This window comes from Microtus pennsylvanicus, chromosome 7, assembly GCF_037038515.1.
Source record: "Microtus pennsylvanicus isolate mMicPen1 chromosome 7, mMicPen1.hap1, whole genome shotgun sequence".
NCBI lineage: Eukaryota > Metazoa > Chordata > Mammalia > Rodentia > Cricetidae > Microtus > Microtus pennsylvanicus.
Window position 1 is genome coordinate 38,347,281 of NC_134585.1, and position 23,795 is coordinate 38,371,075.

At 41.6% G+C, this 23,795-nt stretch overlaps 1 protein-coding gene across 8 annotated transcripts in view; it reads left to right on the forward strand.

Moving 5' to 3' along the window:
• The window catches only part of Phf3 (PHD finger protein 3), a 74,512-nt gene extending 65,773 nt beyond the window's left edge, over nt 1-8,739 (forward strand). For all 8 annotated transcript variants that reach the window (XM_075980551.1, XM_075980549.1, XM_075980548.1 and 5 more), the window contains 3 exons: nt 1,711-1,800; nt 5,122-5,317; nt 5,533-8,739. In XM_075980551.1, coding sequence (XP_075836666.1) covers nt 1,711-1,800; nt 5,122-5,317; nt 5,533-7,622 — 2,376 coding nt within the window. In that variant the 3' untranslated portion in view covers nt 7,623-8,739. The remainder of the gene's footprint in view (nt 1-1,710; nt 1,801-5,121; nt 5,318-5,532) is intronic.
• Nucleotides 8,740-23,795: the final 15,056 nt, after the last annotated feature.

Genomic DNA, 23,795 nt, shown 5'->3' on the forward strand with positions numbered 1-23,795 from the left:
CATCCCAGGGCCCTGTGTGTATGTCGAGCCTTCTGCCACCAAGCTACAGCCACAGACCCTTACATCACTGTTGTTTTTAGTCACTACACAATGCTGCTGTTACATAATATACTTGGATAATAATATTTTAGGAATGTGAGTTTTGTTAGAGAAAAATTAGATGGGGCAGTGATGGTCTTTTGAAGGAAAAAAGTCTTGAATTCTTAGGGTGTTTTTTTTTTATATATTATTTTTAAGGCAATTCTTTTACATGGTAATTTGGTCCTAGACTCCCAGACCCTTTGACTTTGAATGAAACTGTTTTCCTGAATGCCACCGTTTCTATGAGTTCACTTTCTTTAACTCCATTTCTGCTTTTTAGTTTAGTTTTTTTTTTGAGCTAAAATCTCAAAATATTCAAAGCAACTAATGAGTTAAATAATCTTAATTCTACTTTATGATTTTCCTTGGTCTTCAGAAAAAAAAGGAATACACTGAATAAAGTTTTAAATGTCTGATTAATTTTATATATTTATATATAATAGCAGTATACCTTGTGTGTGCCTATACATTTTAAAAATGTTTTGCATTGTTAGAGTTAATTTTCTTTTTACAAAAATATACTTTGTAAGTAAGTTGCATCAAATCTGAACTTCATAATTAAGAAAACCTCAAAAAAAAAAAGTTAAAAGAAGCACCAGCATAGTAGTGCATCCCTGTAGTTCCAGCACTTTGGAGACAGAGGTAGGTGGATCTCTATGAGTTCGAGACCAGGCTGGTTTACATAGTGAGACCTGTTTGAAAATATAAAACAGCCAGGCAATGGTGTCACACGGCTTTATCCCAGCACTTGGGAGGCAGAGGTAGGCCGATCTCTGAGTTGGAGGCCAGCCTGATCTACAAGAGCTAGTTCTAGGACAGCTAGGATTGTTACACAGAGAAACCCTCACTCAAAAAAAAAAAAAAAAAAAAAAAAAACCAAAGCCAAACAAAACAAAACAAAAAAAAAAAACAAAGGCAAAGAATTGTCCTGCCCACTACCACAGATAACTACTGAAGAACAGAAAACCTGCCTCTGAGTGTCCAGGAGTGTACTGATGTTATTAATCTGTGTATCACCACATGGCTGTGCCTTACCTGCCAATGTTCTGTCCGGTGACTGTCTTTGGCAGGGAGGGGCTACAGGGCTTCTCCCTGACTCCACCTCCTTTTCTCCCAGCACTCAGCTTAGTTTTCCCTGCCTACCTCTATTCCCTGTGAAGGCCCAATGCAGTTTCTTTATTAACCAGTGGTAATCACAGCATCCAGAGGGAAATCCCACATCACTGTGTTGGCTGCTGGTTCTTTTCCTTGTGCTTGTTTATTCTGACCTGGCATGACCTTGGATATTTCTTTCTTAGTGTTGAGACTGTATTTTATGTTTTTATCTAACATTTTCCTCCTTAGTAAACTGCATTTTTAGTATTACTTATTTGAAGTTGGCATTTGAAATAAGATCTGTTGCTATTTCTCTACTGTGTTTTGTTTTCTGTTGCAATTTTACTCACTGTGTGTTCTGGAGATCAACTGAAGCTTGAGTCTTATATATGCTAAGTACATGTTCTACCACCATGTTCTTAGCTTTGCTTACTTGTTTTTCAAATTATTCTCAAAGCTAAATATGTATGAATCATGGATATTGTAATGAAGATATTCTATATTTGTTGAATTTTTTTTTTTTTTTAACCATAGGACTTACCAGATAGTATTCAAGTAGGTGGCAGGATATCACCTCAGACAGTTTGGGATTACGTGGAAAAAATAAAAGCCTCAGGAACCAAGGTATGTAAACTTTTTAAAAATGCCAGTATGTGAAATGTTTACAGAATCAAACTACTTAGTGTTTTATACAAGGGCCCGGTGTTTCTTTGGGGAAGGGAGCTAATACAAGTTTGAAATGTTATAATCTGCATTACAGAATGGAGGTAAAGGGCCCTGGAGGTGATGGACAGCTCATTTGGTAAAATGGCATCTATGCAAGTCTGAGGACCTATGTTTAATTCTCAGTACACATAACAGTCTAGAGTATGGAGGTGCACATTGATGATGTCAGCACTGGAGAGACAGGTGCGGACTTGTGGTGCCTGGCCAGATACCAAGCTAATTAGAGCACAGGGCCCAGTAAGATACTGTTTCTTAGAACAATAAGGACAGCTTTCTAGAAATGACCCTTTGGTTGACCTGTAGGCTACACATGTGGATATGCAAACTGAAGTAAAGCCCTTTGCTCAAAGCGGTGCAGCATTCCCTTTAGTCCCTGTCTTCTGGAGTGTGTCCTCCATAGCTCTGTCAGCACTGTGGAAGGAAATGTGGTAGAGTAGGTGTTGATTTACCCTATTTTAGTCAGGCTGCAGGTGAGCTCTGCACTCTCTGTCCAGGGGTTCAGATACTGCAGAAGCCAGTCCTCCTTTACCAGTTAGGGTGCTTACGGCTTTGGGCTCTGGTTGTGTAGGATCATTTGGTAACCAGGCTGCTTCTGTCCATTTATTGTTTCCAGGAGTGCTTGCCTTCATTAGGCAAAATTGTTCAAAGCTCATGTCAGCCACTGGTGGGGATAAGTGAGGGCTATTTGTCAAGGGTTTTTGTTTGTTTGGTTTTTTTGTTTCATGTTTTTCAAGACAGGGTTCCTCTGTGTAGCTTTGGAGCCTGTTGTGGAACTCTCTCTAGACCAGACTGGCCTCGAACTCACAGAGATCTGTCTGCCTGTGCTTCCTGAGTGCTGGGATTAAAGGTGTTTGCCATCACCATCTGGTCTGTCAAGTTGTTCTTAAAGGCAAACCTGAGAAATTACAGTCATCACTTAATTTTTTTCTTTAATTCACTTGACATGAATGTAGTCAAACAGCTATGTGTAACTGCAAAAGAAACTGGCAAACGTGGTCTCTACTGGGTGCCCAAGTGCCAGCCAAAAATTAAGGTTTGTTAGTAACAGAAAGAGGAGACTATAAACTAGGAGATAATCAGTAGCCCCCCATCATGGTAATATTTCTCTTCCAGGTTTTCTATATAATTTCTCTAGTTTCTTAAACTCATAGAGAATGGTAATATACACGAATAATTTAAATAATTTCTTTGTAGAAGTTTCTTGTTTTTCTTTAAAGTGAACCAAAATGGAGAGTCTTAAACACTCCCCCCCCATATAGATTTTTAAATTAAATTGATTATTGTGTTTCAGTACTTTGAGGCAGGTAAAAGGCTACTAAGCTTGAGAGATAGAGATAGACAGAATTGCATTGTTTGCTATCACTTATACACATACACACATTTAACGTGTGTGTGTGTGTGTGTGTGTGTGTGTGTGTTTGTGAAAGCATGGGGAATGTATGTTACTACCCAGTACTTTATAGCATGCCTTCAGATTGAACTGGTTTAAACACAAGAATACTTAGCTTATATGTAATGTGATGTTACTAAGACATTTTGGATATCCCCTATCCGAACTGCTTATGATCGATCAGAAATGCTTTAGATTTTGACCTTCCCTGAATTTTGTGATGTTGGCATATATGTAAGATGGTACCTTTGGAATGGAGGTTCGAGAGTGAATATGAAATGCATTTATGGATTACATAAACCTTACAAGCATAGACTGAAGGTAATTTCTTACCATATTTTTAGAGTACCCATGTTTTGATTGCATTTTATCATATGTCGACAGGTATGGAGTTTTCTAAATGTTGGCCTTCCAAGTTTCAGAGTTGAGAGCATCGATACCAAATCTTCAGATAGGAGTTGTAAGAACTCTATCTAATGTCTAGGAAGCAGAGCCATAGCTTAGCTCACTAATGTATTTCTTGTTTTTGTGTCATTAGGCATTGTAGTGAAGCAAGCCTTTGCCATTTTTGACTGCAAACCTTTAGGAAGAGCCCTCCATTACTAAAATAATACAAAATTATGACTGTCTTTTTATTTATAATAAATCCAAGAACCCCAGAAATGGGAAGCAAAATTACTGAGTTAGCCAATCACCTTAAAAGCTTAGAGTTTGTGTGTATGTGTCTTTAGAGTGTTGTCAAAACTGAGTCCCCTTTATTCCTATGCTTAGGGTGGATATCAGACTTGCATGTTTGTGTTTATCTAAGTCCTCATCACTTTTTTCCACGCTCTGAGGTTTTGGTTTTAAGGTATATGACGAAAAATATTTTTCCATTCTGCTCTCTCTGTCCATCAAGGATGTGAGTCATCCAGCTTTCAGACAGTGTGTGCTACCCACGTGCTATCTCCATCATTAGATAATTTTTATTTTATTTAATAGCCTCAACAAAATTAGTGATACTAACAATTTTAATACATTATATTTTCCCATTACTGTATGCCTTTCTGTTTCTAATTTATTAATTAGCTTTATCATTGGGATCATAGGTACATGCAGGGAATGAATATATAATGTTCAGTGCTATCTGTGATTTCAGACATTTGCTGGGGTCTTGGTTATATCTCCCACAATAGGACCAACTTCTGTGACATTGTTGGGTAGTAGTGTGGGCACTATTATTTCAGTGTGCCCAGAATACAGGCTGTTCTCTAGAAGTTATATCTTTGGAAAGCAGGAATTGTGCAGATACCAAGACTTGGGTTTCAGCATTGTCCTTGCCACTGATAATTTGTATGACCTTGAACAATCTCATTGTATCCAAGTACCTTGGGCCTTTCTCCCCTGCATCCCTACCTTACTCATACTAGGCAAATGTTCTACTGGTGAGCTATTTGCATAGACCATATTTTATCATAAATGAGCATCTCCTAAATTGTCCAGACTCACATTGAACTTATTGGGTAGCCCAGGCAGGAATTAAACTTCTCGTTCTTCTGCCTCTCAGTCCCCAAGTGCCTGGGAGTATAGATGTGTATGCCGCTATCCTGTGCAGGTCTCAATTTATTATGGGAGGTCTTCAAATAATACAGAATCCTCAATGAACCAGGAAGGGTATTTTCTTAGAAGTTGTTTCCTTTTAGAATTCTAGTTTCTATTTAACTTGACTGCTATTTGATGACCTTCATAAAACTCCAAATTAGATTAGTACTAATTAATAAACTGTATTTGAAATCAAGCTACATCTTAGATTATTATTTTAAGCAATTGTTTGTTACTCTCTTGAATAGGAAATCTGTGTGGTTCGCTTCACACCAGTAACTGAAGAAGATCAAATTTCTTACACTTTGCTGTTTGCATACTTCAGTAGCAGAAAGCGTTATGGCGTAGCTGCTAACAACATGAAGCAGGTTAAAGATATGTACCTTATTCCTTTGGGTGCTGCAGATAAAATTCCACACCCTCTTGTGCCTTTTGATGGACCTGGTAGGTACATGTTTTGGTAATAGAATAAGATTGAAATAAAGTGGGAGGGGTCAGTCCAAATAAAAAAGAATGGCTGCTATCTGTTTTAGGATTCAGACCCATTAGAGACGGCGTGACAGGGCTAGCCACCGTTCAGTAGCTTGGAATGGACTGCTTGTGAAATGTACCCTTTTAGGAATTGATTGCAAATGATGGTTGATGTTTGTTTTCTCCAGGACTTGAGCTGCACAGACCTAATCTGTTGTTGGGCCTCATTATTCGTCAGAAGCTGAAGCGACAGCATAGCGCTAGTGCTGGTCCTAGTCACACAGCTGAGACTCCTGAGACTGCCCCCGTAGCCTTGCCACCTGACAAAAAGGGGAAACTGGACTCATCTCTGGAGGAAACCGCTGAGGAGGAGAATGACTTTTTCAATTCCTTCACAACTGTGCTGCACAAGCAGAGAAACAAGCTCCCTCAGCCGATGCAGGAAGACCTGCCCACAACCACCGAACCTCTGTTGGAAGTCAATAAGCCAGAGCCACCAAAACCCTTGCGGTTCCTTCCTGGGGTCCTTATAGGCTGGGAAAATCAACCCTCTACTTTGGAATTAGCAAATAAGCCTCTTCCTGTGGATGATATACTCCAAAGCCTTTTGGGTACCACTGGTCAAGTGTATGAGCAGGCTCAGCCTTCTGGAGAACAAAGCACTCTCAAAGAAATTCCTTTTATAGATGATCAAACCAACCCAAAAGTAGAGAAAATAGATAAAGTGGATGTAGCTGAAGGTGAAGCCAAGGAGATAAAAGTTAAAGCAGATAATATTACAGAATCTATAAGTAAAAATTCAGGAGTAGAAGACACTTCATTAGTGGGCTGCCCTTCCATTTCCCCGGGGCCTTTGGCGAGTCTTAGTCTGAGAGGGAAACCACCAGATGTTTCTACAGAAGCATTCTTAACAAATTTATCAATTCCATCAAAACATGAGGAAACGGTGGAAAACAAAGACAGAACATTAAAAAGACAGCTGCTCCAAGATCAAGAGAGTAGTTTGCAAGATACTCGGACTTCGAGTCATTCTCCATGCAGGCCTAGTACAGGAAAGGGTAGCGTAGATGGGAATGTGAGTTGCAGTGAAAATGTTGTTGCTAACACAAGGTCCCCCCAGTTTATCAATCTGAAAAGGGATCCTAGGCAAGCAGCAGGACGAAATCAGCAGACAACCTCAGAAAGTAAGGAGGCAGAGAGCTGCCGAAATGGAGACAAGAATGCTCTGCCTGGTTTATCGCACAGCAAAGAGCTCTTAGCAGAATCAGTCAGTGGGGAGGGAAAACTGTCTTCCATAGAGAGGAACTCATGTGTAGAGCAGAATGATGATTCTGAGACTACACAAAACCCATCCTCGGCGGAAAACGTAAATTCTTCACAGACAGAACAAGCCAGTCCTTCACAGGAGGATATTTTAACACAAAGTATTGAAACCGTTCACCCATTTAGAAGAGGATCAACTACAGCATCATCTCATTTTGAAGCTGGAAGTACATGCCAGTCAGAATTTCCTTCTAAAAGCATCAACTTTACTTCTAGGAGTACCAGCCCCAGGGCAAGTGCAAACTTTTCACCTGTGAGGCCACAGCAACCCAATCTCCAGCATCTCAAGTCTAGTCCTCCTGGGTTCCCATTTCCAGGACCTCCAAACTTCCCTCCCCAAAGTGTGTTTGGATTTCCACCACATTTGCCACCTCCGTTACTTCCCCCTCCAGGCTTTGGTTTTCCTCAAAACCCTATGGTTCCTTGGCCACCTGTTCATCTCCCAGGCCAACCTCAACGTATGATGGGGCCGCTTTCACAAGCATCCAGGTATATGGGCCCACAAAATTTTTATCAGGTCAAAGACATACGGAGACCAGAAAGGCGCCATAGTGACCCTTGGGGTAGGCAAGACCAACAACAACTAGACAGGCCATTCAATAGGGGTAAAGGGGACCGCCAGAGATTTTACAGTGATTCGCACCACTTGAAAAGAGAGCGTCATGACAAGGAATGGGAGCAAGACTCTGAAAGACACAGACACAGAGACAGAAGCCAAGAAAAAGACAGAGACAGGAAAAACAAAGAGGAAGGACATAAGGAACGGGCACGGGCATCACATAGTGATCGAGCGACAGATGGAAAAGTAGGCAGAGAGAGTAAGAATGCAGACAAGAAACCGGACCATGAAAAGGAGAAGGAACGAGAGAAGAATAAGCATAGAGAAGGGGAGAAGGACAGAGAGAAGTACCATAAAGACAGGGACCACACTGACAGAGCAAAAAGCAAAAGGTGAAATTTGCAGGCTGCTTCAACGTCGCATTTAAAAAACTATTAGATGTTGTGTATCTTTATAAGATCGCCTGGTAGGACTGTTCCACCTTTTAAATCTTTCCTCTTGCTGGTCTGCAGAGCAGTCAGCTGCTGGAGCAGGTCTGCACAGTGCCCACCATCCACCATCCTACTTCCAGGAATTTAATATTTTTGAAAGTTTTACAATGCTGTATATTCAAAGATTGTTTTATTAATATGCAATAAAGGCTTAGAAATTTTAGTTTTATTCCTTAATTGGTAAACATGGTTAACTATGAAATATATTTACTGCCTCTAGTGAATGTCCTTTATATAATGACTAATTTGAAAGTAACCTGTGCTCTGTACATTTGTTTTCAATTGCACTGTTTTTAAAGAAAATGTAGAGGAGCAACAAAAAAGCCAAGCGACTTCATAATCAGACCATACTAATCATCTAGTTGGGCAATTTTTGACCATGAATCAGAAGCCCAAGGAGTCCACTTATTGCTTTAATCTGCACTCATTAAAGGCTTTTCTTACCATGTCCTGCAGTTTGTGGTAGGCCATATTCCTTTCCCTTCTGGCTCTTCAGAAACTTGAATACTTAAGCTTGTACATGATCTTGTGTTTTGCTATCCTTTTTACTGTAAAATGTAAATATTTTAAGGGATATTTTGATTCTAAATATGATAAAAGAATTTCTCACCTGCTTTGTGTGTGTGATTTGAAATTCAGTAGTAAGAGAGGTTCCTCAAAGCTTCTTTTCCGTGAGACATTCATTGTTCTTCTACCCCGAAAGGATGTATAGACACAATGTCAGACATGACCAGCAGGAAATGGTTGGTTTTCAATCTGATGTACCACTTCTAAAGAGACTAGTATGTAGATCTGCCAGCAGGGAGCTTTGCAGTTATCCACTTAGTTGCTATTATGATTCTGAAAACTTATATATGATCAAACTTTGTTATACGGGACTCAGTAATCATTGTAAAACTGCAGAACTTTTAAGTGAAATGTATTTTGAAAATTTTTTTTTTTGTAAAACGATTTTGTTTGTAGGGCAACTGTAAAATTGAATATACCAGTTTGACTTGAAATAGAAAATACATGAGACTGTTGTTCTTTCGTATTTAAACTTACCTACACCCTGAAATACAGCCTGTGCTGATGTTTAAAATTTATAAAGCAGTAGCTGCCAGACGATGTTAAAACACTTGAGACCCAATCAAGAGCGATCATTGTTCTTGCCTACTTGTACCCATGAATAAGAATGCCAGGAACTCCACAAAATTAAGAAAATTGTACTTAAAGGGGCTTTACCAGGTTTTTGAAACTGGATTAACCTTGCTATTCTCTCTAGAGAAAATAACAGTCAAACATTTTGTCTGAATTGCAAGGATTACAGTAGACTTCTTTCATCTTTGCCTCTAAAGTTTATCATCATGAAAGTTCTAAAGTGAAGGGTTTTCACTTAAATAAAGTATTTTTAACTTTGGTCTACTTTTTTTTGGAAGTTAACTTGCAAGGGAAAAGAAAGTTCTTACACAAGACCAACCCTAAGGCTAATCATTGTTTACATGATTGTGAAGTCATGGGTTACTTACTCCACATGTGTCAGGAAATCTGCTTTTCCTGATGTATGTGGTTTGTGGGTTCACCCGACACCTGACTTGTTTTCTAAGGTACACGTAAAAAGAAAGGGGATTTTTGAATGGAAAAAGATAGCTGCATTGAGCCCTAGATGCCAGGTCTTGTATTGAATATTCTTGGTTCATGCGATCTTTGACCAGCCTTGATAGGTGAACAGTTGATTAAGAATTTAAGAATCTGGAACCTGGGAAATTGTCCAAGGTTAGACTGCTATAATCAGAGATGGAGTCCCAGTTAAGCTTTGCTTTCCTTTACAGTCTGTTCAGTAGTTGTGCTCTAAAAATGGAGAGAGGGAAGCAAAAGCATTTATAGCCTTTCTGTTCGTCATCAGCATTCCTGAACCCCTTTTCAGCAATCTAACTCAAACAGGAATAGCAAGATAACTGTATGCCCACACATTTGTTCACACAGATTGGCTAATTATGTTAGCCACGTGCCCGAACACCAGCGCTCATTTGTCCCTGCTGTGATGTGGCTGCCTCGGTGCAGCTACAACCACTCATTGCAGTTCTGCAGATGAAAATGTCACACATATAAGGGAGGTAGCCACAGGGTGTGCTCCTGTTGGGGAATCTAGGTATATTAGGGTACTCCAGAGGTACAGAACTTAAAGAATGGTATATATTAGAATAGTTTACAGGCTGTCATCCAGCTAGTCCAACAATGTCTGTTTACCAGTGGTAGATTCAAGAATCCAGTTCAATCCACAAGACTAGGTAAGTCCATTGGTCTTCTGAGCTGTCAGAATTGCCAGGGAAGTGAGTTCTAATGACAAATGAAGGAATGGACTTTACAATGAGCAAGCAAGCAAAGAGTGTGGTACAGGTTAAAGATTTCTGAAGCACTATTAATAAAATTTCAGAGACTGATACTGGGGTTCAAGATGAAGACCACAAAAGCCAAGCAGCCAGCCACTGGCTCTTACCTCGACTTCAATCTGAAATGGCGATCCTGCCTCTGGTAATCTGAGAATGAGACTGTGTTTGAGGGCTGTTTCCTCCTGTTTTATAATCCTCTCCAGGGCTGGGATTAAAGATGTGCAGCACCCGATTTCTATGGCAAATTAGTGTGGCTACTGGGATTAAAGGTGTGTGTTACCACTACCTTGGTCTGTAAAGATTGAATAGTGGGGTTGTTTTTCTCATATCTTCAGGCAACCTTTATTAAAATACAAATGAAATGCTACTACACAACTCAAAAGATCCAGAATAGAAGTAGGTCTTCCCACTTTAAATTATTAAAAAGAATATCCCTCATAGGTGTATGTACCCACCCACTTTTAATTTCAGATGTAGTCAAGTCGACAATCAAGAATAGCCATCACACTAGAGTATCCACTTCCTTACCTTTTCTAGCTTTAAGATGCACTTTATTTTTTAGCTTCTAATCACTTGCCCGTATTTAAAGGCAAAGGAGAGGCCCACTTTGATGCTACCACCTCTGACCTCTTCTGGTGCCCTTACACTTAAAGGTCTATGTGATGTCATTTGCTCGACTTAACATTCCAAGACAGCTTCCTTATCTGAAAGTCAGCTGCATAGGTGTCATCTGTGAGCATTTCTCTGCTATGGAACCTGGTGTTTACAGATTCTGCAAGAACTAAGATGTAGATTGACATCTCCAAGATTGGGCAACCATTCTAGCCAGGCTTGCAAATTGTAGTTGTCGAATCGTTAGCCTGGAAATACAGAATAAGGTCATTGTAAATACCAACAGTATAGAAGAAAGTGAGGTAATGTAGAGTTCTTATTTTTGTTTCATGCTTTCAGAGCATGTTTACATAAGCCCTGCTTACCATCACTTCATCGTTTGTTACATGGAGTACAGTTTTAAAGTGAAGGGGCTTTCACCAAGCCATTTTCTGGGCCATCTCTAGGAAGCATTGCGTTTGTTGATGTTTGTAATGTACCCGCTCTGCAGACACTTGCATGGCACTTGGAATTCATTACTGAGTGTCATTGTAAGTTCCCAAGATGGCAGGTCTTGCCGCATGGTGGGAGGAGTGATAGTTGAGTGTGGGACTGCAGATCTGGGGCGCTTGTTGAGATGGCCAAAGCTGAGTGGTAAAACTTTACTTTTTCTTCCCACATTGCTGTGGTTTGGACCCATGCTAGATAACTACTCGGGGTTGCTCTGACCTATATCACTAGAACTATTGAGCAATTATTTTAGCCATAGTCCTCTTATTTATAGTATAGCATTTGTGTAAGGCTGTAGCTTGGTTGGTAGATCTTTCTTATTTTTTAACCCGATATGTACAAACCTGGGGTTCAGACCCCAGTACCATATATACCAGATGAGGGATTGCACCCTTGTAATGGTAGCAGTTTGGAGTGGAAGTAAGTAGGTGGTGAGTTGTAGGCCAGCTGGGGTACACGAGCCCGTCTCACACGTCTCAAAATGGAATGAAAAGTAGCTTCCACACTAAGAATGTCATTTGTTTTGTAAAAATATTTTTCTTCAAAATTTTCACATGTATATTTTCTATCCATGCACCACCACCTCCTTCCCAATTCTCCCTGAGCTCCTTCAGCATTCATGTCCTCAAAGCAGAGTGACTCTCTGGTTTATCAGTCTTCAGTTACTTATAGCTTCTCTGCCAAGGGTGGGACCATCTATGCTGGAATCTTGACTCGTTTGGTTTTGTGTGGGCAATCACAGCAGCTGTGCCTAGGTAAGTGCATCAGCCATCCTATACTCTGAATTCAGTACTTCATACTTCTCCCTATTGGCCAGTTGTTTCTTCCCACCCGCCTTTCTGCAATGCTCCTTTAACCTTGAGATCACCGTAAACCCATGAGTATAAACACTATTGAGAAGGCAGTTTGACAGTATAGCTGTTTAATAAAACAAGGTTCCTCCCTAGGGCCAGTGACCTTTCTTGGCTTTTGATTAGGTTTACAGTACCAGGCATGAATTACCTCCTTTGAGCCACCATGTGGTTGCCGGGAATTGAACTCAGGACCTTTGGAAGAGCAGGCAATGCTTTTAACCACTGAGCCATCTCTCCAGCCCTGAATTATCTCCTTTGGAGTAAGCTTCATATCTAACTAGAATACGGTTGGTTATCGTCATAAGCACCATGCCTTTATTGAGCCCATCTCAGTAACAACCCTAGCTTGCTAGGGAGTTCAATATGATATCATGCCTATTCCAGTGTGGGTTCAACCATTGATAGCCTTTCTTGCCCAACAACTTGCATAGCACCATCTGACACTGTAAGCTAGTTAGCGGGGAGAAAATTTCCTGGATGGTTGAAGTTGGTTTCTCTGTTCTGCATCTAACAGGTGTCTTCAATATGGAATCTTGCCATTTATTTTTCTTATTCTCCCACATGTTATATTTTTGCAAAAGAAAAACAACACTGAAATACATCTAGAGCTAGATCAGTGGTGGATTCCTTTTAGTTTGAGGTCAGCCTGGCCTCAGAGTGAATTCCATGCCAAGTCAAGTCTATGTAGTGAGATCTTGTCTCAAAAGGAGAAGAGGGGAGGGGGGAGTCTTTATATAGAGAGTTTAAGAAAGTGGAGGATTCTTCATCCCCTGTGAAGATCCAGTGGATCCTGGGGGTCCTTTCAAAACCCTTGGGAAGTATTAATCCAAAGAAAGGACATGCTGTGTTGGGGGAGAACATGCAATCTAATATGGAAGGTGCAGTTTTCTTGAACCTTAGGAAGCGTCCACAGAACAGATTCATTACTTCAGGAAATGTGTTTAAGTTTGTGAACCAGCTGCCAAAAAAATATATCCACTCCTACCCCATGCTGTGCTTCCACTGAGCCAGCTCCCCAGTTCCTGAAAAACCTTTATGACGTTGATCTGAATCTGAGTATCTCACGTTCTGTACAAGGACTGAGCAAGTGTAGCAAATGGTTTTCTGCAAATGGAGTTGTTTTCGGTGATTTCTGTTGAAAAACATTTGGGAGCCAGGCATCGGTGGGGCATGCCTTTAGTTCCAGCACTCGGGAGGCAGAGGCAGGTGGATCTCTGTGAGTTCGAGGCCAGCCTGGTCTACAGAGCGAGTTTCAGAACAGGTACCAAAAGTACATAGAGAAACGCTGCCTCAAAGGAAAGAAAAAAACATTTGGTGAATTTGCAGACATCCTGTAATTTTCCTATATCTTAAAATCGATTGGAGCTATTTGTGTCTCACAGAGTGGTTTTGTTTTAAATACTTTCATGAAAGCCCAAAATGTCCTCTTTGGACTGCAGTAATTAAAATACCGAGACCCAAATCAACAAAAATACAGCAATAATAAAAGTTTCCAAACTCTCTAGTATTATAAACCTTAAAAACCAAAATCTTTCCCTTTGCCTGGTTGGTCTACACAGACTGGAGTCTAGATTCAGCTTGTTTTCACTTTTCCTTTCTGTGTCGTTTTTTCTCCATTTGCTTGGTGATAATTACTTTTTATTTTTACAAACTACTTCTTACCATGACCTCTTCCCTGTGACCCATTTTACCCATAAGTGCTCCAGATCAGTAACAGGTTGCCACTGGCATTCGGTTGTCCTCTGACCTGTATGAGTACGTGTGCACGTGTGCGCGCATACACACACACACACACACACACACACACACACACACACACACGAGAGGGGGAACTAGCGGGAGGGAGGGAAGAAGGAAGGGAAAGAGATGAATTCAACACTCAGTAGAAAGGTATTTTTGAAAAGCACAGTGAGCTGAGGCTTACCAAGCATGTGGTTCAGTCCCTGGGAACAAAACACAGCAAAAGGCCAGAGCATCTCAGTTTAGTACTCTTCAGAGGCATTATTCTGAATCTGTCCTATGTCTGGTTTGGGGATTTTTAGACTTGAAAACAAATGTAAGTAAAGATTAGCATTATTTCTGTTCGGTTCTGTAGGTGCATGGTTTTTACAATCGGGTGTTCTGGAAGGCTTATAAGCAGCGGCTGCCCTTGGCACCATTAGGCGCTACTTAATCCTTCAGGTATTTCTTGTGCATTTGTCTTCATGCACAAGTTGCCAAGTACTGGCCATATCTACCATGAAAACAGAAATTTATCTCTTAACTAGTCTTCCTCAGTTTCCCACTTCTTTTTTTTCTTTTTGATTTTCTAGACGGGGTTTCTCCGTAGCTTTTTGGTTCCTGTCCTGGAACTAGCTCTTGTAGACCAGGCTGGCCTCAAACTCACAGAGATCCACCTGCCTCTGCCTCCCGAGTGCTGGGATTAAAGAGTTTCCCACTTCTTAATCATGCAATATTTTTCTTTGTTTTGCCTTTAACTTTTGCTGCATTACAATTCATATATTCATACAAACAACTTGGATAGGTAACTGGCATAACTCTTGGTAGTGGTTTCTTTTTGGGATGTTGTTATTATTAGGGGGATATGCCTCACTATGTAAACCAGGTTGTTTTCAAACTTGTGGCAATCTTCTGCCTCAGCCTCAACTTGATCTGAAATGCCTACCACCAAGTCTGGCTCTTGGTCTTGGATCATAGCTTGATCACGGCTATGCTATAGAATTTTATCTCCATGTAAACAAAACACCTCTACACATAACCTGTATTTTATTTCGTTGAGGAACTGGCGCACATTTCCTAGTTGTACATTGCTATTACTGAATGAGTAAATTATACTAAATCGAAGTTGAATGAATTATACTAAACTGAAGTGAAAGCCACAGCTGAACACTAGACAGAGCCAGGGGCCCTGCAGAAAAAGAGGAGGAAGGAAAGAGAGGTTTAGGACCCTATGGGGACAGAATCAACTAAGCAGGCTCACAGGGACTCACAGAAACAGAAGAGACAAACATGGACCTTGTTCCCTCATCGCCACTACCTGGGTGAGCTCTCCAGGACTGCCTCTGCTAGCTCACCCAATGCAGCTGGCAGCAAGGAGCAGGGCCGTTTTCCTACTCTAAGGCCCTCTGATCTGGGTCCCCCTCACTCATATCACCAGGGCTAACTCTACTGTTTGGCCCAGGTGGGATGCAGGGTGCTCACTCCCAGTTGCAAGAGGGGGCATACGAGGGGGTTTGGGATCAGCTCTCTTAGTCTCATGCCCTCAGGGCTGTCTCACCTGTGCAGGGGGTACAGGGGTTGCTCTCTTGTGTGTTGTAGCTGGTGAGGGTCAGAGCTAGCTCTCCCCTTCTTATGACCCCGGGACCTACTCTCACCTGCTGCAGGTAGTGAGAGGTGGATGGGGAGGGCATCTTTCTCTCACCCGTGCCATCACATGGTCCTCAAGGTCAGCTCTCGTGTGCTACCCAGGTGAGGTGCACACCTGTGGTGAGGAGTGGGGTCATTTTTCATGAATGCGGGCAGGCTGGGGGTAGCTCTCCCCTAACAGGTAAAACCAGCTCTCCTGCTGCCTCTAGCAAAGGGGCAGGGCTGCTATCCCAAGGCCACTGAAGGGTGTGACTGGCACAGCACAAACGTGGTCCTAGGCAGTGACCTGGACAACTCCATGGGACAAGGTGGCAGCACTGACCACCCAGATCAGTATGGCCCTGGCGGCAGCATGGTGCTTGGGCACCAACATTGTCTCAGGTGGCTGTTCAGACCCTAGGCATCCTCATGGCCCTTGCTGGTAACAGGAGCCATGGACATCAACTCAGACCCTGGCTTCTGCAGGGCCATGAACCCAGACAAGGTCCTCAGCAACAGCTGTGGCCTGGACAACACCATGGTCCTTGGACACCCTTGTGGCCATAGGATGGACCCAGACCCGGGGCATGTGTGTTGTTTTTTGTAGTCACAGCCTTTTATGGTCTCAGGAGCTATGGAAATCAACACAGACCCTGGCTGCAGCTGGGCCAGACATCACCCTTGGCAGCAGTCCTGGTCCTGAGGTGACAGCACTGGCCACACAAATCAGCTTGGTGGCAGCACAGCCCTTGGACACCAATATGGTCATCGATTGCAGCATAGACGCTTGACATCTGTGGCCCCCGGTGGCATCACATGTCAGGGACATTAACTCAGGTATAGTTTAGGCTCAATTTATAGTAGAATCCTTATTGGGATTAATCAGTCCATCTGAATACTTAGTTTATATGGGCTTTTATCTTGTTACCTGACATTGTTTTCCTGACTACAGCAGCAATTAGGTTTTTGCTTCATTTTGATGGACTATCTCTTTGCTGAACTGGAACTGGTTATGTAGACAATGCAGGTCTGGAAGTCATAGAGATCTGCCTGCTCCTGTCTCTGAAGTTGCTGGGATTAAAAGTGTGCACTCCATCCCAGCGAGCTTTTTAATTTTTTATTTTTATTTTTCCCTCGAGTCAGAATTTCTCTGTGTAACAGCCTTGGTTGTCCTGGAACTCACTCTGTAGACAAGGATGGCCTCGAACTCATAGAGATCCACCCTCCTCTTGCTTCCCAAGTGCTGGAATTAAAGGCGTGAGCCACCACTACCTGGCCCCAGCAAGCTTTTTAATACTCCATCTCAGGTGTGCTTTTTGTTTTTGACACTACAGTTCTGCTGATGTTGTGGTCATTCAGAAATTCAAAAGGCCATGTATGCACTTAGACAGGCAATATAGAGTTAAGGTCCCACAGCCAATAGTAGCACCGGTGAGGGGTTACTTATAAGTGCATGGGTGAATCAAAAGCAGTGATGTGACTAAAAAGCCCAACCCATCTCTATTACTAAACTTCCTGCCCAGTGTGCAAGCAGTTCCACTAGAATCTCAGTTTTTCTTTTCTTGATGTTAGCCATTCTGACTGGGGGAGATGTGTGGCGATTTGAAGAAGAATGTCCCCCCACCATAGGCTCTTACATCATTAGGGAGTAGCACTCCTTGAGAGGAATTAGGTATAGCCTTGTTGAGGGAAGGGTGTCACTGGGAGTGGACTTTGGCATTTCAGAAAGCCCAAGCCAGTCTCAGAGTCTCTCTGTCTTCCTGCTGCCTTTAGATCCGGATGTGGAACTCTTATCTACTTCTTCAGTACCATGTCTGCCTGTGTGTTGCCATGCCCACGTGATGACAATGGACTAAATCTCTGAAACTATAAGCAAGCTCCAATTAAATGCTTTTTGTTATAAGAGCTGCCATGGTCATGGGGTCTCTTCACAACAACAGAACACAAAGACTGAAATGGGATCTACAATTAGTTTTTTTTTTTTTTTTTTTTTTTTGGTTTTTCGAGACAGGGTTTCTCTGTGGTTTTGGAGCCTGTCCTGGAACTAGCTCTTGTAGACCAGGCTGGTCTCGAACTCACAGAGATCCGCCTGCCTCTGCCTCCCGAGTGCTGGGATTAAAGGCGTGCGCCACCACCGCCCGGCCTACAATTAGTTTTAACTTGCATTTTAAACATGAGTGAAAGATGTTATTTAACACACTAATTGACGAAAGAACTGCCATGATGTCTCAACAGATTTAAAGGTGTCATCACATTACATGTCACATGAGGGATGCTGAAATAAGCTGTAAAGTAGTCATAAAAACAGAAAAGCATGGTGCTATCAAACAACAAATAAGTAATTGCATTCCAGAAGTCCTAATTTGGATTTTTAATACCAAAACTTATATTATGAGTGAGGGGTGTGTTACAGTGGTAGGCTACATGCTTAATGCAGGAGACTCTTGGGTTTCCTCACTCAAAATAATGTTTTCTAGCTCCATCCATTTTCCTGCAAAATTCAAGCTGCCATTATTTTTTTCTGTTGTATAGTACTCCATTGTGTAAATGTACCACATTTTCCTTATTCATTCTTTGGTCAAGGGGCATTTAGGTTGTTTCCAGGTTCTGGCTATGACAAACAATGCTGTTATGAACATACTTGAGCACATGTCCTTGTAGTACGATTGAGCATCCTTTGGGTATATGGCAAAAAGTGGTATTACTGGCTATTGAGGTAGGTTGTTTCCTAATTTTCTGAGAAATCGCCATACTGATATCCAAAGCAGTTTTACCAGTTTGCACTCCCACCAGCAATGGAGGAGTGTTCCATTTACCTCACAACCTCTCCAGCATAAGTTGTCATCAATGTTTTTGATCTTGGCCATTCTTACAGGTGTAAGATAGAATCTCAGAGTTGTTTTGATTTGCATTTCTGAGGACTAAGGATGTTGAACATTTTCTTAAGTGTCTTTCAGCCATTTTGGACTCCTCTGTTGAGAGTTCTCTGTTTATGTCTGTACCTTAATTTTTTTTTATTGGATTACTTGTTCTTTTGATGACCAATTTCTTGAGTTCTTTGTATATTTTGGAGATCAGGCCTCTGTCTGATGTGGGGTTGGTGAAGATCTCTTCCCATTCTGTAGGCTGCCGTTTTGTCTTGTTGACATGTCCTTTGCTTTGTAGAAGCTTCTCAGTTTCAGGAGGTCTCATTTATTAATTGTTTCTCTCAGTGTCTGTGCTACTGGGGTTATATTTAGAAAGTGGTCTCCTGTGCCAATGCATTCAAGTGTGCTTCCCACTTTCTCTTCTGTGAGGTTTAGTGTGGTTGGCTTTATGTTGAGGTTTTTGATCCATTTGGACTTAAGTTTTATGCATGGCCATAGATATGGATCTATTTTCTAGAATATTGCTTTTTTTATTAAACCAGTAAATTTTGGGGGGGAAGGGGGATTGAGACAGGGTTTTGATATGGGATGCCCTTCTGTATATGTGTTGCTTTTACTGACTACAGAGAGACACTCTGATTATAGCTGTAGGCATGACTCAAAGCCATTTCCTCCTTAAGCTGATTTTCTGTTTTTATTTTTTCCAAGGAATCAATCAGGAAGCTGACTAAGCAGGAGTGTGCAGCTTAAGCGGGAGAGTGAGAGTTCCGATGCCCTTTGCATGTGAGTGGGTCTGCCTGAAGAAGTAGGTAGAGGCTACAAATAGGACTTGATGGGGCCCCTATTCGGTAAGCAGTATCCATCATCTTCAAATGCACTGCCAAGTGTTTCCTCTGTTACTCACTGAAGTAAATGCTGGAAAGTTCCTGGTTTCCTAGTAACTCATGTGAAGTCACTCTGGCAGTGAATCATCTTTGAAGAGCTTGTTCATTAAAGCAGGTTGGTTTAAGAAGAATTCAGAAAACCACTTTTCTTGGATAACTGATCTACTGGGCTCTGACAATCAGTTTCTATTCTGGTCAGTGCAAAGGGTTCTTTCCCAAAGGCAGTTTCCAGAGAGGAATAATGGGTGACAATTTGTTTGTTTTTCCCCGGCTGCTCACCTCTGAAATAACCACACAGAAATTGTATTAATTAAATCACTGCTTGACCCTCTAGCTTTAGCTTCTTTTTGTTTTTGTTTTGTTTTTTTCGAGACATAGTTTTGCTGTAGCTTTGGAGCCTGTCCTGGAGCTAGCTTTTGTAGACCAGGCTGGCCTGGAACTCACAGAGATCCACCTGCCTCTGCCTCCTGAGTGCTATGATTAAAGGTGTGCTCCACCACTGCCTGGTTTAGCTCTAGCTTCTTATTGGCTAGCCCTTACATCTTAATTTGACCCATTTCTATTAATCTGTGTATTTTCTCATGATGTCTTGGGCAAATCCCTTCACTCTTTGATCATTTTTCAGGTCTCAGTGGAATGTTTTCAGGCTTAAAAACCTCATTCAGCCTGAATCAAATTCCCCACCATCTACCTAATTATAACTTGAGTTGTATTTGATGCAAGTTTGAAAAGTTGTAGGAAAGTGAGGCAGGTCACATTGGCCATTTTGCATTTTGTTATTTATTCTGCTAATTGCTCCACTTGGTTGCATTGGGCTTTTCTAAGAACACTTGGAGGACCTGTGATGAGACCTGTATACTGCTGCTTGGTCTGCTACTGGATATATCCTCTCTGCAGTCACATTGTTGCTGTTTAGATGCTGCAGTCCCACTTTGGTACTTCCATCCTGAAGTTACTGACAAGACTCATAACTCTCTTTGCTCCTGTGAGTTTCACCTTCTTCTTGAGACAATTTGAATTTTCAGTCAACTTCTTTTCTTAGCCATTCCCATGAGGCTCCTGCTATGCTCTTTGTTGAAGAGTACCTCGGCTCCCTGGAGAGATGCTCTGCTCCTGGCCTGTCGTTAGGAAAAATTCAGACTTTTGCCTCAAGCACACTTTATACATGGATTGGGTGCTCTTGAGTCTTCTCTGCAGGGAACACAGGTCTGGTTCTGAGATATTTCTCCCCACTTCTACTCTGGTTCACCAGAGTGGCTCGGCGTGAATTGGCAGGAACTGTCAACAGCGAAATAATCATGAGATGTCCCTCTGACACTGTCTTTTGTTTTCTGTGGGTACTTTTATATTGTTCTCATTTCTTTTCTTATGTACATCCTGATCTTGCTCATAATCTTCTTTCAAAAGTTTCAATTCTTACTATACCTCTTCTTTTGCACATAGTCTGGAGATGGATAAAGGGCAGTTCCTGTGTCCATCTGAATGGCTCTCCATCTCTTCTCACTTATTGTCAGCTTGACACAGTCCAGAATCACCTGGGAAGAAAAGTCTCAATGAAGGATTGTTTAGATTGGGTTGTTTTATAGGTGTGTCTATAGGACATGTATAGGGAGAGTTGTCTTATTAATTCATGTGGTAAGACCCTGCCCATCACGGGTGGTACCATTACCTAGCAGGGAATCCTGGACTGTACAAAGTGGAGAAGAAGCTGAGCACTAATAAGCACATATGCATTCATTCTTTCTGCTTTTGAGTGTGAATGTGACGTGAACAGTTGTTTTAAGACTGTCTTGTCTCAGATTCTCCCAGATGTTGAACTGCAGCTCAGCTTTGAGGCATCATGTGATGCTTAGAGACTAAGGAAGGCTAAATTGAAATCTTGTTGCGTGTTGGTTCAGACACCTCTGACTTAGTATAGGCTAAGATTTTCCAGGAAGGCATTTGTGTATTAGTCAAAAGTAATTTGGCCAAGAGCAGCTTGCGTTGAACCTGTCTATTTCCATGTAGCCTGTATCTCTTGGGTAGATCCGGCAGAATGTTAGGGTGCTGCCAGAAATCTATTTGCATACAGGACTTAGACATTTCCTAGGAGACTGACAACTCATCTCAAAAACAGAGCCAGCCAGACAGGTTTTCCTACTAATAAAAAACCCTCCTCATTTATAGCAGGAAGACCAGGCAGATTTTGTGGCCAGTTGGATTGATTTTCAAATTTTATGCCAAATTAGTTTCTCAAGTTGAGTGCAAGAAAGTAGAGGAGGCTGAAATTAAAAATAGAAATGCCATTCTTATAGAATCTGGTTTGGGGCTTAAAGAAGAACCAATAGAGGACTCTAAAAGCTGAGCATAATTTTAAAATATCTTTTTTTCTTCAGAGAAACTGTGTTGAGCTCTGCCCCTTGATGCTGCTAGCAGTGAGGGATGAGGTAACCATTGGAGGCACCTTCTGCAACTCTGGAATATCTCACTTGAAACCAGAAACTGTGAGGAAAACAGTGTGCAAAGATGTGTAGGTATTAACCTGTGGTCTGCAAGCGTGAAGATCTGAGTTTGAATCCTCAGCACTCAGGTAGAGATCCAGGCATGGGTGTATATTCTAGTTCTATGCCCAGCAGAGATAGGCAGAGACAAGTGGGTGCTGAGAACAGACTGGCCAGCCAGCTTAGCCAAACTGACAAGCTTCTAGTTCCATGGGAGGCCCTATCTCAAGGCTGTAGGTGGAGAGGGAACAAGGAAGAGAGCCAAGATCTTGAGGCTTCCACTTACATATCCACACAGGTGTGTACACCCTCATGCTCACGTACACGGAACACACACACACACGTATTTCGTAGGCATTGGGAAGAAGCATCTTTTGTATATAAGTCAGAATTCCCTTGATTAACATTTTGTGGATACCAAAGTACTCCAAAATAGCACACCCCAGTGAAATATGAAATATAGCCCATCTATAGAGACAGATGTTATATTTTAGCAATTCTCTGTTGTCTTGTTCCTTTCCTCATTGGAAGGATAGTGCCAGGGTTTCAACTCAGGGTTTTGTTCATGGTAAGCAAGCATTCTACCATTAAGGTATATCTTAGTCCTCTTTTCTTTTTCATTATATTTGTATTTCTATAATCTATATCTTTGGTTCAAGCACACTTTAATTTGCCATTTTATGTATTTAATATTTTGGTGCTGGTAACCAAACCCAGGGCCAAGTTTACCAGTGCGGTAAATTCCAAAATGGTTTAATTTTTTAATTCTTCTGTTGAAGTAAATCATTATTTTTAAATATTAGTGCAGTATTCACTTATTTGTTAGTTTTCAAGACAAGCTCTCATGTATTCTAGGCTAGCCTTGAACTTGCTATGTAGTCGAGAATGACTTTGAGCCCCCAATCTTTGGCCTCATGTTCCATCGGCCACCTTGCCTTCCCAGTGCTGGACCTTCAGACTGGTGCCCTTGTGCTCGGTTATAGACTTTCAGCACAGCAGCAAAGTGTTCCACCACTAACCTCTCTTCCTGGCCTCCAGTGCAGTTTTAGGACAGAAGGACCAGTGTTTCTCTGTCTTCAATGTGCATGCTGGGCAGGCGGGCCGCAGACTGACTCATCAATGGTACTACTGTATAGGGACCATTTCCTTTAGCATCGTCTCTCTTCCAGTCCGCAGTTTACTTTTTGGGCTTGCACTGTACCTGCTCCTTGCAACTCTGGACCAAACAGTCACGTTCCTTCTCACAGCCTCCTATTCATATCGGTCAGCTTTCTTCTAGGTCTGAGTGTATTGCACACAACGCTTGTCAGAAGGACTTTTTCAAAAATAAATCAAGTGATGGATAGCACATCATGGAAACGGAAAGTCTGGATGAAGTTTTCTAAGACATCTTTTGCAGTAAATGGATGAGCTGGCAGGAGAAAAAAATATTCAGATGCCAAAAATATTTCCTTAATAGGAAATAGAACCTGAATGAGTAAGTAGAATAAAAGTGTCCTGTCTAGGCTAGAGTCAGATGGCTGTGTGGCTAAGAGTGCCTCCTGCTCTTAGCAACCATATTGGGCAGCTGGGTGGCTTGCAGCGGCCTGCTACACAACCTCTAGGAGGATCCCACACTTCCAGCCTCTGTTGGTACCTGTATTCAAGAGTGCATGTCTCTCTTCCAACACGCACATAATTAAAAATAACAAAATGTTTTAGAAATTAATTTGATATATAAATACTGTCCTTATTAATGGAGCACGGTGTGATGTGTTACATGTATATACCACTTAATGAATAAATCAGCTCAAACAACTATATTCTCGTTTATCACCTAAGTGGTGAGTATATTTAAACTCCTAACATGTTTCATTTATCATCTGTAGTTACTGTGTAATAACATACCACCCATATTATACATACACATCCATAAAAATAAATCTAAAAAGAGGGCATGGGAATAAGAAACAGATCACCTGAGGCTTAATGTCTTATAGGAAACTTTCCACCAATGAAAGTGGAACCTGAAAGAGCCTCATTAAAAATTAATAGATAGAAATAAGTCACCACAGCTGCCTTCTTTTCATCTCACACGTAGGGAGCAGAGGAAGTCCCAAGTGTATGAAATCCCGTGTGGATGTGTGTTGATGATCTGGTATGTTAAGGAAGAAAGCTTCAGAGACATGGGAAATT